General features: G+C 34.4%; 1 protein-coding gene across 1 annotated transcript in view; it reads right to left on the bottom strand.

Moving 5' to 3' along the window:
- The window catches only part of LOC133192915 (uncharacterized), an 804,603-nt gene that overhangs the window by 351,162 nt on the left and 437,771 nt on the right, over positions 1-15,670 (bottom strand). Inside the window, 1 exon segment of the mRNA XM_061328921.1 lies at positions 10,364-10,591. Within this exon segment, the coding sequence (XP_061184905.1) occupies positions 10,364-10,591 (228 nt within the window).

The raw sequence follows: 15,670 nt of genomic DNA, 5'->3' as shown, positions 1-15,670 counted from the left end.
CAGCTTATTTAAAAGACATGCCCTATACTCTCTAACAAGTCTCCAGTTCATATCTTTTAACATTTTTGAAAAAAAGGGGCAACAAAATTTAATTTTAAAATCAGAAAACTGTCCATAACTTGGAACCGAGAGCGAATTGTTCAAAAAATCTTCCAAATGTAACAATAACAATGGCATTTAATAGCGCATTATCCCCGAAAGTTTGACAGAAAACTATTGAATAGTTTTCGAGATATCGTGTGTACAAAATTTGTTTAAAAAAAAAATAATAATGTTATAATAATAATAATAACTAGAAACTCATTGCAAGCAATGAGAGGTCTTCCGTCCGATTTTGAAATAAAAATGTAAATTCAAGCTGAAAAAGTGAAAAAAAAAAATTACAGACACTCTGGAGATTTAACTCTGGTCGTCAGCGTGAAAATCCAACATGCTAACCATTACGCCATCTCAACTCCCGCTTCAAAGTGAAAATGACGAATATCAAGAGTTGGATTTATCAATTCGAAAACAAATTATATATTTAGTATTTTGAAAAGAGGCTCTCTTAACCCTTCAGATATTACAGAAAAATACTGAAGATGAAAAAATCGATTTTTTAAATTCGCTTCTGCGAGCGACCGGAACTAACGACGACGAATGAAAAGGTCCCTTCGCCAATCTAGAAATAATGTTCTATCATCTCTAACAAAAAAAAAAACACTCAACATCATTTAGAAAGTTGAAAGCGTAAATTTAAGCAAACAAATTCGGGATTAAACCCAGATCGCCTTCGTGAAAATTCAATATGGAAGCCACTACACCAGCGCAATTTTACCAGCCATCATCGATGTTAACTTTGTATCATTGCCTGAAGTAACGAGCGTCAAGGAGGTTAAAAGTTTTTTTATATAGTGCGGAATTATAGAATGAGAGCTAGCTAGCCAAATTTTGTGAACGCAGATTCACATCGGAATTCGTTACTTGAGTTTAAACAATAACAAATAATCTGTTACTGATAAACTGATGATGCTGTTTACTTCCTTTATTCTTTGTGTATTCAACTTTTTATTCCATGCAATTCCATGTACCTGTATTTCATACAAACCATACAAACGTGTTCGTGTAATCTTTTTCTGCACTTCTGCATCAGACCATTTTTCTACTACGAAAGAAGAGTCACAATACAATATCTCACGAGTAAATCTTCGCGCCTTTTCTTTGAAATGTATGTTCTATTGAATGATCTCCATTCTCATATATATTATTGTATGTACCGTACAAATTACTCATTTTATTGCATTTAGAGGTCAGAGTATTTAATATGTTTTCGAAGACAGATTATCCATTTCATAATCTAAAAGTCCAACAATTCTTTAATATTTCATTGATCCTTATGGTAGTTTCGTTCAACAAGACGCTCGGCTGTCTCCGTAAACTCCAACCCAATCGGCAATCCTCGACTGACTCCGCTATGCTCCATACAAACCTCGGAAGTGATTGGTGGAGAAATATGCTTCAAATCGATTACATTTCTCCGCCGGAAACTGCCTTGTAACTCATTTCATATTTTACTCTGCATAAAGTTCTTCAAACATTTTTTTCTCTCTCGTCTAATTCTTCCTTGGATATTGGTTTTGATCACAACATCATGTAAGTAGTCTTTGAAAGCAAAACATATTGTTGGGGTGCTTCAAAGTAACTCACTTCAAAGGTATAACATTTGGAGGAATTTCAAATAAGATCACATGACTGTGTCAACAACATGGTAGAACACCATTGACGTCCGAGGTTAGTATGCGAGGAACGAGCCACCCGAGGAGCTCGGAGTGCCGACCTGCTCGTCGGAGTTTGCGAAGACAGCCGCCATTTTGGACCCGCTTCAAATTTAGAAATGCAAATATCTAGAGTTTGGATTGATCAATTCTAAAATAAATTATATACTAAGCATTTTCAGAAGAGCCTCTATTTATCTTACTAATATAAAAGAAAAATATTGAAAAACAAAAAAGTTTTAAAATTCGACTTTTTTAAATTCGCATCCGGTAACGAACGGAAACATTGACGACGCACGAAAAGGTGATTCCCCTCATCTAGAAGTCATAATCAATCATCTCTAACAAGTCTCCAGTTCATCTCTTAAGCCAGTTTTAGAAAAAAAGGGGGGGACAAAATCTCATTTTAAAATCAGAAAACTGTCAATAACTTGGAACCGGAAGCGAGTTTTCCAAATTTTCCTTCTGATGAACAAAGTGCATTTGACTAAGCATAATTCCTGAAAGTTTCATTTAAAACCACTGAATAGTTTACGAGAAATCGCCTGCACAAAATTTTGGGGGAAAAAATAATAATAATAATTAGAAAACGTAGAATCACTATAAGGTCTTCCGTGAAGACGAAAGACCTTAATAACAGAATGCCATGTAAGGTTCACGTCAAAACATGGCTGACGCAAAACAATTCCTGAATTTTCCCCTTCATTTCGAGCATTTCTGCATTGGACAGGGCTGATGGTTGTTTATGAGATGATAAACTATGTGTAAACTTTCTTAGTTTAGCGGAATCATGAACATTTTCGGCGTGATGAATAATTTGTTTACAGTAGTGATGAGGCTTTCGCGCACCTGCAGGAGCGGATCCAAGGATTTACAAATTAATAAAATTTAATAGAAATGAAGTTTTTATACTTTTGAATATTATTTAATGAAATTATTAATATGCAAGTAATAGATATACAAGAAAACGCGAAATGCTAATGTATGCAGCTGACAATCACTACTTTCTAAAGATAAATTAATTCTAAATAAAACAATTATAAATTCTATAGACAAAACAGAAGAAGAATGAATGGTAGCAAAATATCAAATCACATCAGGGGAACTGAATTTTATTAATAAAACTCTTAAGAAGTTCCTTATAAGTTGTGAATTTTATATCTGTGTATTCTACCTGGTTGCTTCGAGAAAGGGGGGGGGGGTCTTGAACATAAACATGTAAATTAAGATTATTTTGTAGAAAGAATTAAGGCTTATAATTTTGAAAACGTCAAGAAGAGTTGCTTGTGATATGAATGTCAAGGTCATTTTATAAAGAAACAAAACATAAAAGCGAAAAAGAGAAAAAGGGAGGGGGGGGGGGTAAAGATGGCAATGTCTTCTACAGTTGACAAAAATAGGGGCGAATAAAATGCACACACATATCATATACAACCGTTTTTATTTAATATAAACTCGTTTCCATGGCAAAAGGAAGGTTTTTATGGCCTATCCCAATCACCAGGTAGGTGTTAACTCTACACCACTTCCTACGTGAATGAGCACTGGACAGTCCCCGCAAACTATATATACGGGGGAAAATCAATATTTTGTAGTGTTAAAGAAACGTTGGTCCTACGTTTTCGGAAATTCTAAGATATTTAAAGATATCTAATTCCTTCTTAATCCTATCAAGAAACTGGTAATACGTAAAATCTTCAAAGAAGGGCCATTACATACCCTATGAATATTACAGAAAAAAGAAGTTAGAAAGACGAAGAAATAGAAAAAATCGACTCTTTAATCCAATTTCTGTGACGACCGGAAGTATTGACGACGAAAAGAATATTCATGGTGACATCTACAAGTCATTATCTATGATATCTGACAGAGTTAACTTTCATATCTTGAGCTGTTCTGGAGAAATGAAGCGGACAAAGTCCTTTACAAAATTTCGTCTATACAATAATATTAAGTAACGGCGATACAAGATTTTCTCACGATTCAAATAAACTGATGACTGACTATCAGTCCTGAAAGTTTTAGACTTCAGTCGTTTACTGTTGCCGAGCAATAGACCGGAAGTTGACGATTATTTCCGGTGGAATCTAACATATTTTAAAACAGTGAAAGAGATGCAATAAAGTGATGCAAGTTTTAGTTTAAAAAAGAAAGAAGAGAAATAATATGAGCGCATCCTCTGATCTAAAAAAATAAAACAGGTTTTGTAATCCTCAGAAATACTTCTATCATTTAATAGTTGCATATTTAAGATTAGAGGTTACGTCCTATATTAAATATCGAAAAATAGCTTTAAAAATTGGCTGTTTTGTAGAAATTTTCAGGATACGAGGAAAATGACGCATTTCATGACGTCTTAATGCATAGGCTAGCCAGAAAATTACGTCATTTTTGATAGATACGCAGTCATCAAAGGTCTAAATGATATTTAATGCATCTTCAACTAAAACCAAGCAGATTCAGTTTTTCTGAAATTCACAGGGCCAAAAAAGGCCCTAAGTGAACCTTGTTCTTTAATATTGAAACCACTACACTAGCGCAATGTACCAGCCATCATCGATCTTTACCTTGCACTCATTCCCTGAAGTAATGAGTGTCAGGCAGGTTAATTTTTTTTCTTATAGTGCGGAATTATAGGATGAAAACTAGCCAGCTAAATTTTGTGCAAGTGCTAGTAGATTTACATCGGATTTGTTACTTGAGTTTTAACAATAACTGATAGCAGAGAAAATAATCTGTTACTGATAAAAACTAAAAAAAATTATTGTGTTTACTCCCTTTATTCTTTAAGCATTCAGCTTTTTTGTTCTATGCAATTCGAAATACAGAAATGCCCGTGTAATCTTTTTCTGTACTTCTACACTACTGCATCAGACCATTTGTGAAAGGCGGGTCAAGATACATTATTTCGTGCCAAACGTCACGAGTAAATCTTCGCATCTTTTCTTTGAAATGTGTATTCAATTGAATAAGTGTACGTGATAGCTTCAATGAAATTAAAAAAAAAAATGTTGCTATAGCCTGATTTTCAAGCCTAAGAATATTTATCACACTGTACATATAACATATCGTATACGGGCAAGTAACATAAAGGCAGCGCTAAGTTTTCTTACACATTTTATATTCCTCTTAACCCCCAAAGTGGACTATTCCAATTAGTAACACATTAATGAAAAGTCTTGAATGTTTCGCAACAAAACACGTCTCGCCATATGACGCTCAAGGAAACTGATACCTATTATGTTCGGTAACTTGCATCTATAAAGGAATATAACCCTACTAAAATCAATGAAAAATATTGAAAAATGTAAAAGTTGAAAAAATTGACTTTTTTTAATTCGCTTCCGGTAGCGACCGGAAGTACTCACGTCGCACGAAAAGGCAAACCCGCACATCTAGGAATCATGTTCAATGCTCTCCAACAAGTCTCCAGTTCATATCTGTGGCCGTTCTTTAGATCTCGCGCGGATAAAATTTCATTTCAAAATCAGAAAGTGTCCATAACTGGGAATTGGAAACGAATTTCTCCAAACTTCTTTCAAACGTCACAATGGCATGTTATAGCGCATTATCCCTGAAAGTTTGATGGAAAATCATTGAATAGTTCTCGAGATATTGCGTGCACAAGATTTGTCTAAAAAATCTATTTTTAAAATGTATTCTGGTAGACAATTTTAAAAACAAATTATATGTTAAGCATTACAATAAGAGTCTCTATTAACCCTATTAAAATCAAAGAAAAATATTGAAAAACGTAAAAGTTGAAAAAATTGACTTTTTTTAATTCGCTTCCGGTAGCGACCGGAAGTACTCACGACGCACGTAAAGGCAAACCCACATATCTAGAAGTCATGTTCTATGCTCTCCAATAAGTTTCCGTTCATATCTTTAGCCGTTCTTTAGATCTCGCGCGGATAAAATGTCATTTCAAAATCAGAAAAATGTCCATAACTTGATAATAAGAAACAGAGTAAAAGCAATATGTTCCCAAACTTTGTTTTGGGAACATAATTACATGTACTGTACAAAGAAATCGTTTTGTCATATGTAAGAGTAAGGAGGGGATTTATAAAATGTTTGTAGCTATATATTGTTATTTAATACATGTACGATGATAAAACAAGTATGTTTATATCATCCTTAAATAGATTTCAGTTGCATGCAAGACCTGTATGTATCAATACTGACAAGCTAGTTCAGGGTATTTATATCCCCAATTAAGAACAAACAACAGGCCCATGGGCCACAACGCTCCCCTGAGTAACTTTGGCCTTGCTTTTTTTTCACCTGATCCCCCCCCCCTTGTAGTACTTATTGTGGCCCCGCCCTAACCCCAGGGGTCATGATTTGAACAAATTAGAATCTACACTACCTCAAGGTGCTTCTACTTAATTAAGTTTCAGCTTTTCTGGTCCAGTGTTTCTTGAGAAGAAGATTTGTAAAGATTTTTTTCTACACATTTCAATGTGAAAATTGGATTCCCTCCGCCTTTCTTCCAGTGGTCATGGTTTGAACAATTTAAAATCGAATCTACACTACCCCAGGATGCTTCCACGTAAGTTTCAGCTTTTTTGGCCCAGTGGTTCTTGACAAGAAGGTTTTTGAAGGTTTATTTTTTTACCTATCCAATGTAAAACTTAGATTCCCTTTTGTTGCCCCACCAACCACCGGGGTCATGATTTGAATAATTTAGAATCTACACTACCCCAGGATGTTTTCACATAAGCTTCAGCTTTAATGGTCCAGTGGTTCTTGAGAAGAAGATTTTTAAGGATTTTAAATATATATTGTAATGTAAAACTTGGATTCCCTATTGTGGCCCCACCCTACACCCAGGGGTCATGATTTGAATAATTTAGAATCTACACTACACCAGGATGTTTTCACATAAGCTTCATATTTAATGGTCCAGTGGTTCTTGAGAAGAAGATTTTTAAAGATTTTAAATATATATTGTAATGTAAAACTTGGATTCCCTATTGTGGCCCCGCCCTACACCCAGGGGTCATGATTTGAACAATTTAGAATCTACACTACACCAGGATTCTTCCACGTAAGTTTCAGCTTTTCTGGCCCAGTGGTTCTTGAGAAGAAGATTTCTAAAGATTTTTGTCTACATATTTCTATATAAAACTTGGATTCCCTATTGTGGTCTTGCCCTACCCCCGGGGTCATGATTTGAACAATTTAGAATCTATATTACCCAAGGATTCTTCCACGTAAGGTTCAGCTTTTCTGGGCCAGTGGTTCTTGAGAAGATTTTTTAATGACCCCACCCTATTTTTGTCTATATTTTTTCCAAATAAATCATGGGATAAAGTATATTATTCTATCATTCTATCTTAAACAAGCTAAGTCAGAAAATTTGTGTCCCCCGTTTAAGAAAAAAAGAAGAGCATGCACAGATGGGGGTTGGGGGTTCGAACCCTCCTGGATTTGCAGAGTTATTAAATGTATATACTGAAACAAATAAAAAATACCAATATGGATATATAGATATGATTGCTTTTTCTTTGAAATGTGAACAAATGATTCTTTTTATATAAAATATTTATTACACTGTAAAATGATTTTATGAGAAGGTTTGTACACGCCAGACATCATAACTTCTTCATTTCATATGTTGAATGCTATCGTTTAGTAAATTGGAAAAAACAAATTCAAAAAAGAAAAATACGAGATCGTCCGGGATTTGAACCCGGGACCTCTCGCATACAAAGCGAGAATCATACCCCTAGACCTAACGAAGCGCTTGACATTGATACAAATCAAATGCAAACAGCAGGTTACATCTCCATGTATACATTCACGTTCGATATCGTCAAAATTTTACACAACACATGCGTGCAATTTAGCTTTTACTTAACAGTCCTAATAGATGTGTGGCGGTCAGACGGGTTCGATCGCTGGTGGCCAGATTGCTCAGTTGGTAGAGCACCTGACTGGAGATTCTGGGGGGGGGGGCCCAGGTTCGAATCCCGGTCTGGTCCGCTGCATTTTTCTCTTCTCTCGTTACAGATGTAATTAGAATATAAAGTCTGCCGACTGTACTGTATATAATAACTCTCCACATGCTCCTGTGCTAAAAAAAAGTGCCACGCGACTTTTAATACTGACGGGGAGTAACTCTTAAACTTTGAGCGTGATCGATGCCAACACATTTCCATTTGACTTTACAAAAAAAAATGATCAAAATAAAAAAAACGGAGTGGGACACTCTGAGAGGGGCGGTCGGGGCCAAAGGGAGTTAAGTATAAAAAATTTCATTGCAAAAGCTCAGAGGCTTCTTGAGATATCGCCCGGAAACGAAAGCGTTACACATAGACAGAATGTATGTATTTACGACCTTGATCTTTTACCTTTTGACCTCAAAATCAATAGGGGTCTTCCTTAGGCCACAAGGAGTTGTTATGTAAAATTTCATTGCAAAAGCTCTAAGGCTCCTCGAGATATCGCACGGAAACGAAAGTGTTAAAACAGACAAAATTTATGTTTTTATGACCTTGACCTTTTGACCTCAAAATCAATAGGGGTCTTCTTTAGACCATAGGGAGTTGTTATGTAAAATTTCTTTGCGAAAGCTCAAAGGCTTCTTGAGATGTCGCACGGAAACGAAAATGTTACAGACAGACAGAAATTCAGACGGACGGACGGAGGGACGGACGGACGGACGGACAGACAGGCCAAATTAATACCCCCCACTTTTAGTGAAAGCGGGGGGGGGGATCACATAACCCGGAAGGTGAGGCACGTGACTTAATACATATTATACAGAAACAATCGAGTCACATGCCTCGTCAGACTTTAGAAGTAGAATTTTACAAGATATTCTGTATATTCCCTTGTTTTTCTGTCATCTTTAATTTCATCTTACTTTTTATTAATTCACTCTTAATGTTTGATCGCTTACTGCCAATAAATTAAATTAAACCAGTGATAATATTCTTCGTTATAACTATATTTAGTCGTTCTTTTTCTTTGTGGGATTTAACTTTTTTTTTTTTGTTTTTCAAGAATTCTTCATAAGACGAAAAAGAAAAAAAAAAAACCTTTAATAAAATATCAATTATTTGTATAACTCTCTAAATGACGCTTGAAATTGATGAAAACATGCACATAAATGTGATCTTCACAGCGACGGAAGTCTGAAATATATATACATGGAAAGAAACAAATCGTTATGTACAAATTCTGCATCAAGACAAAATTATTATAAAATGCTTTGGGGTGGGGGTGAGGGGTGGGGAGTTGGGGGTTAGGGTGGGGTGGGGGTGGGGATGGAGTTTCTGTTTTAGTTTTAAATCATTTCGGGTAACGTTTGTTTTGATAAATAATTGTTTGACGGTCGAGACAACGCATTTTCCATTAAAGGAAATATTATTAAGAGTATAATGGGTATTATATTAAGCAACAAAGCATGTCATGACCAAAGTCGATGCAAAAGAATTCGATCAGTATACATATATTTCCTAAAACATCGAACCTAACAAAAACTTTACTGTACAAACAATCATACAATGTACCTTTATGTCACCAATTAGTCTGCCGTTTAATTTTTTAATGCGATTTATGGATTGATTGACAAAAAATAAAGAAATTTGAGAAAATATTTTTTTTAAATGTAAAAGATTTTTGTTTTCTTACCCTTAATCCGTAGCAATTTAATCAAAACATATGTACACCACTACTCAACTTAAAATATTTTCCTGTAAATTACTGTTCACTCTGTTATAAAAATATTTATGCAAACAAAAACACAAAGGAACAAAAATTGTCCTCTTCCCATAATAATTCTTGGTCCGTGAAAATAATGCGTAGAACAATATAGTGTGATATTCTGGTATAATTATTAATGTCTTTTAATTGCCGCTTGCAGGATCATACGTGCTTCCGAATGCTGAAATGAACCATTTCAACTAATGTTCATTTGGAATATGTAAGGGGTGGAGCTAACACGCGGTAAGATAAAACGGGGGTCCGCTTCATGCTTGAGTGAAAGCGAACGCAGGGTTTGCTTAAGCGGACCCAGAACGACCCCGAGTAAAAGCACAGCGAACCCGGAGCACACCCAGATTTTTTAATAGCGGACCCCAAGCGAACACAAAGCGAACCCGGTGTTCGCTTTGGGGGTTCACTCTGGTGTTATGTTGTGTCTGGTCGGTTCTGTAATTCTTTATTATCTCCCTTTGAAAGAGGGCGTTGCATTTAATTTCAACAAAATTGAATCTCCATCACCCAAGGATGCTTTGTGGCAAGGTTGGTTGAAATTGAATTGGTCCAGTGGTTCTGGAGAAGAAGTCGAAAATGTGAAAAGATTTCAGACAGACGGACCTAGGACAAAATGTGATCAGAAAAGCTCATGAGCTGTGCTAATAATATCATAATATTAATATCATTGATGTTAAAACAGTGATAACCCCTTTATATAATACCTGTAGTATTACATGTAGTTACAGTCATGTATAATGACCAGTGTACGGGATTATACTTGATTTGTAAATAACTATCATACCTTGCTTAGAGGTATAAACTTCACTTACCAAGTATTACCCTGTACCCAGTTGCTACATGACTATGTCAGCTCTCTTTTATAGAATAAAGTGACCTACCAAGTATCACAGGGGCTGTACATATTCTCTTTTGAGGATCAAATACACCATTCTCACATGTTTTTTCTGCAATGGTTCTGTTTAACAAACACGTGATGTACATAGAGGTCCATGTGAGTCCCAAGATGGCATTGTCACCATCAGGTAGACCAACACATGAGTGATGCACTTCAGGACAAGGCTTGCAAGATACGTCTCCCTTGTAACAATGGAACTGACTGTATTCACCTGTAAAATGATTGTCAAAAAAGAAAAAAAATTACTTTATTTTTAAAATAGAATAACACTGATCTGTGAAAATAAAAAAAAATGGTCTTTCTAAATTTTTGCTTCAAAAATTGTTTCCTATTATAAAATTCAGTAAAATAAGATCCCCATTTGCTATAGCAGTGTCACTTGTGTATCATTATTAAAGTTTTCTAGAGCTACTGAACATTATGCTTGTGTCCATTCTTATCTTCTTGAAAGCCCAAATACATCTCCTTTTGATCAGTAAGAAAATTGAATTTACACTACATAAAAATATTTACTCCATTAATATTATTCAGTTATGAAATGGTAAAGGGAAGTAGTAAATTTATGTTTGCTTGTTTCTTTGTTTAGCATCTCTTTCGAGAATTTATCAGTCATATCGAGAAGCCACCACTTGTCAATGGAGGGCTGCAATTTTTTCAATGTATAAAGAAACTGTTAATATATAATTTTAGTTTTTAAATAGACGGCGCAAGGGTATGCCATGAGTAAAGTCCATCTTCGTGCAAAGACATATTGATATCATAAGATTCTTCAACCATGGGGTTTACATTCTGAGAGTTTAGCCGTACAAAGTACATCATAACTTGAGTTTTATTAAAAGAAAAAAACTGGAAGTCTACCAAGTTCACACAATGATGAAATATTGCATGCTATATTGCTGAGTCATAGAACTGTTTTACAATATCTAACATGTACTTTTCCATCGACATATTTTTCTTGTAAAGAGAGCTTATCACATGAATTGTTATTTTTCATTGCTCTAAGTATTGCTCTTTATGAAGGATGATTATCATCCATAAACGATATTTCACTATTAAGCTATAAAATAGGGCCAACAAAGAGTGTCAAATAATTTACAAGACAAATTCACAGGTAATTGTGTGAAACTAAAGAATTTTTTTTTCTTAGGGAGAATATTACTTTTAAGCCTTTCATAGACAGCTCCAGTATTCCTTTGTTTTAACTACCTTTGTGATCAATTATTGTTAAACGGAAAATATATCCTTTTACTTCTTCAAGAGGGTGATTATCATTAAAAAAAAAAAAACAGGGGTTGGTTTATATATTTTTTGAAGAAATAAAACTTTTGTGTTTGTAGCATTAACAAAAGTTGCCAATTTAAGTAATTATTCTACAAATTTGTTCATTGTATTGTGTAAAGCAATATGGTACTCTTAGAGCAGAACAAGGTCATCTGCAAAACTTAATCTAGATACATGTGTGTGTTTGAGTACGAGTGGATCACATGACTGATCAAATGAATCTAGCATGTCATTATTAAATCAGTTGAATAATGATGGACTTATACTATCCCCTTAATTTACTCCTCTATCTCGTATAAAATAATTGGAATGAGTGTTTACAATCTTAACAGCTTCTTCACATGAACTGCATACTTAAAACAATTTGGCCAATTTGATTGTTCAACAATTTATATAGAATTCCATTGTACCAAACAGTGTCAAATGCTTTGTGCAAATCTACAAAGCAGGCATATTTTTTACTCTATTTCGAACAAAATATTTTGTTATTAAAGATTTAATAACAAAAAGTTGTCTGTTGTTCTTTGATCTGTTCTAAAGCCAAAATGTTTTTTTTTTAGAATAATTTATCATAATGTAGCATTAATCTTTTATTAAGTGCAGCACTAAATGTTTTGCTATACAGTTCTGGAGTGAGTTACCTCTATTATTATTTAGGTCAATCTTATCTTCAAATTTATAGATGAGAATAATGAATGATTTTCTCCATGCATATTGGAATTCTCTGGTATGCAATATTAAGTTAAATAGTTTTTAACTATATATCTTTTACAAAAAAACCACTGAGCCATATGTTTTAATTTCATTTGGAACAATTTCTTAACTTAACTTAGTTGGTCAGTATTTAGGTTTTCTTCTAAAAAAGTTTTATACATAATCTTCAATCCTTTCCTGAAAATCTTTATTGTTGTTTTTACATAAACATTGAGTTTTACAATGGTTTATAACTTTATTGATGTTTATACCCGCACTTTCTAAAGAAACTTCGGGTATATTTTTGTTACTCATGTCCGTCCATCCGTCTGTAACACTTTCTTCTTAATCTAACTACTCCTACATTTTAAGCAGAATTCAATTAATCTCTTGGAATATGAAAGGTGTGTTCTAAAGATGTGAAATAAGGTTTTGGAATTTTCAATTTAACCCTCAGGGCAAAACGGGGGTAAAAAAATGTCGTTTTTTCTACAAAAGCCTGGTTCCCAGAACTCCTCCTACATTTTACGCAGTAGCCTAATCATCTTCTGGAAGATGATTGGTGGTATCCTGTAGACGTGCAATAAGGTTTCGGAATTTTCATTTTTACCCTGGGGGTCAAATGGGGGTCGAAAAATGACGTTTTTATACAAAAAGACCTTGGTTCCCAGGACTCCTCTTACATTTTATGCAGTAGCTTTATCATCTTTTGGAAGATGATTGGTGGTGTCCTGAAGATGAGCAATAAGGTTTCGGAATCTTCATTTTTACGTTGATGGTCAAATGGGGATCGAAAAATGTTTTTTATACAAAAAGACCCTGGTTCCCAGAACTCCTCCTACATATCACACAGTGGCGTAATTATCTTTTGGAAGATGATTGATAGTGTCCTGTAGATGTGCAATAAGGTTTCGGAAATTTTCATTTTCACCTTAGAGGTCAAATGGGGGGTAAACAATGACGTTTAAAGTCTTAATGTCTTTGAAGATGTCATGAGTTATGGTCTGGTTGTCTTTTTTCTTAATTTGACCTTCAATGAAGAAAGGGTCAAGGTAAAAAAATTGATGCATCAAATTTTGTGTCAATGTCTTCTATCCAAGTTCCAAATTTGAATTCATTACGTCAAGGGCTTCTCACATTATGCCCTGAATTTTATTTTCATGTAAAAGATTGACCTTGACTTTATAAATGGGTCAAGGTAAAAAAATTGTTGGAATGCACCTTTTCTCCATAACACCTCTCCATAATTCAGGATTAAAGTTTTAATGTCAAAAGGTTCTTAAGTTATGGTTTGGTGGTGTTTTTCTCAATTTGACCTTGAATGACGAAGAGTCAGTGTCAAAATTTTGATGCAGTGCATCTTGTGTAAATGTCTTCTTTCTATGTAACAAGTTTGAAATCCTAATTTCAAAGGGTTCTCAGGTTATAGCCAGGACTTTATTTTGATGTAAAAATTGACCTTGACCTTATCAAATGATCAAGGTCAAAAAAGTTTGGTGGCCTCAACCCTACTTCCATACCACCTCTCCATGTTCCGAGTTTGAAGTCTTAATGTCAAAGGGTTGTCAAGTTACGGCTTCGACAAAATGTGATTGAAGAAGAAAACGGACAAAAAGTAGAGTCTACTCGTTGCATAAAAACTGTAGGAGGAGTAGAATTTTGAAAGAACAAATTTGTTTCTACACTATACAATGAATCTTTCACTTAAGATTCAACTATTCTTGCCCAGTGGTTCTTGAGAAGATTTTTTTCTTACACAGTAGAGCATGCTTATAGTAAAACACGCTTAATTTAATGAATTGACGCAAAGTGATTTTCAAATATATTGTAAACATAATGGATATAAGCAATTACACTGATAACAAAGCAAAATCGTCCGTCCCAGGCACTTAGTTATAAGCGTGCTTTACTGTACATTCCCATGTTTCCAAAAACTATGATTCCCTATTGTGGCCCCACCCTACCCCTGAAGGTCATGATTTGGACAAAGTTGAATCTACACTATATAATGAAGTTTCACATAATTTTAAACTTTTCTGGCCCAGTGGTTCTTAAGAAGATTTTTCAAATTTTCACTCATTCTTATCTCCCCTTAAAAGAAGGTTTGACCCTTCATTTGAATAATTGTTTTACACAAGAAAGAATATTTTACATGAAAAATAAAACTCTGTGTTTCTAAATATTTCGTCACACCTCTAGTGTGTCTCTTCTTATTTTAAGTAAGATAATGATGATTTAATCATGACTCTTCAAATTTGTACTGGCCTTTGTATAATAATTATACCCTGAGGGGTATGTTTACCTGTCTTCAACAAGTAAGGTTCACAGTGAGTACTTTTCAAGCATAACTGGTCGAGTTCATTTCTACTGATCTTGAGCAAGTTAATAGGACTTCCATGTGAAATTTGTAACAAACCAGATAAAAGACTTCTGGCTGTGTCTTTTTGTAATTATAGATATAGATCAAAGACAAGATAGTGAGTAAACTTATTTTTTTTTTTACATTTCTGGGAGGGGCATCATTCTAGTGCAGTATGAACAGTGATGAATTAGTGTAAAATCCTAAAATGTCATCATTAAAAAAAATTGTCTTATAATTCCATTTTGACTCAAGTAGATGTTAGAGAGAGAGAGAGAGAGAGAGAGAGAGAGAGAGATTACCCCAGGTACATAGCCCCATGCAAAACTTTATATATTTGTAATAGCAAATTCTCAAGTGACACAATATTTGAAAAGCAATTGTTTTCAGAAAACTCAAAGCTGAAAATTTATATTCATGTCAGCATAGTGCACCTTTTATCTGTATTGATAAAAATGTACATTTAAAAAAAGTATGATTAAATAGCTAAATCAAAGTGTTTTTAATAGCAAAACCAAGCTATACCAGTATAGCTAATTCAACTACAGAGCTTAATCAATTTTAAGAGATTATACAAGATCTGTTTTAATTCTTAATCATTCTTAAAATATTTATTTCACCATTCCTGATTCAAGGGAGAGCTAGGCATATGACCAAAAAGTCCATAATCTATTGATTTAATAAAGCCACATGTTTGTTGTGTGAAGATCAGTAAATAATGATGACAAGTGGGAAACGGCTGGGTTAATATTCACGAATTTTTAGAGTTTCTAACATTTAAGACCATGCAGACATGCAACTCCTTCCCCTTTTCCCCCTTCCCAGCCCCCGGGTCGTTTATGTATCCAAATTATTGATAACTCGTTTTGGCAATTAACACAAATTGTGAATAATACAAAAATGTACATGTACACAAAGTAGAATGGCGGGTCTCTGAATGATTTTCGTTTTCTGATT

The sequence above is a fragment of the Saccostrea echinata genome, unplaced genomic scaffold (genome assembly GCF_033153115.1).
Source record: "Saccostrea echinata isolate AGI-Se365-2 ecotype Australia unplaced genomic scaffold, CSIRO_AGI_Sech_v1 ptg000025l, whole genome shotgun sequence".
NCBI lineage: Eukaryota > Metazoa > Mollusca > Bivalvia > Ostreida > Ostreidae > Saccostrea > Saccostrea echinata.
The sequence above is the reverse complement of the archived record's forward strand: the minus strand, read 5'-3'. Positions and strand labels throughout refer to the sequence as shown.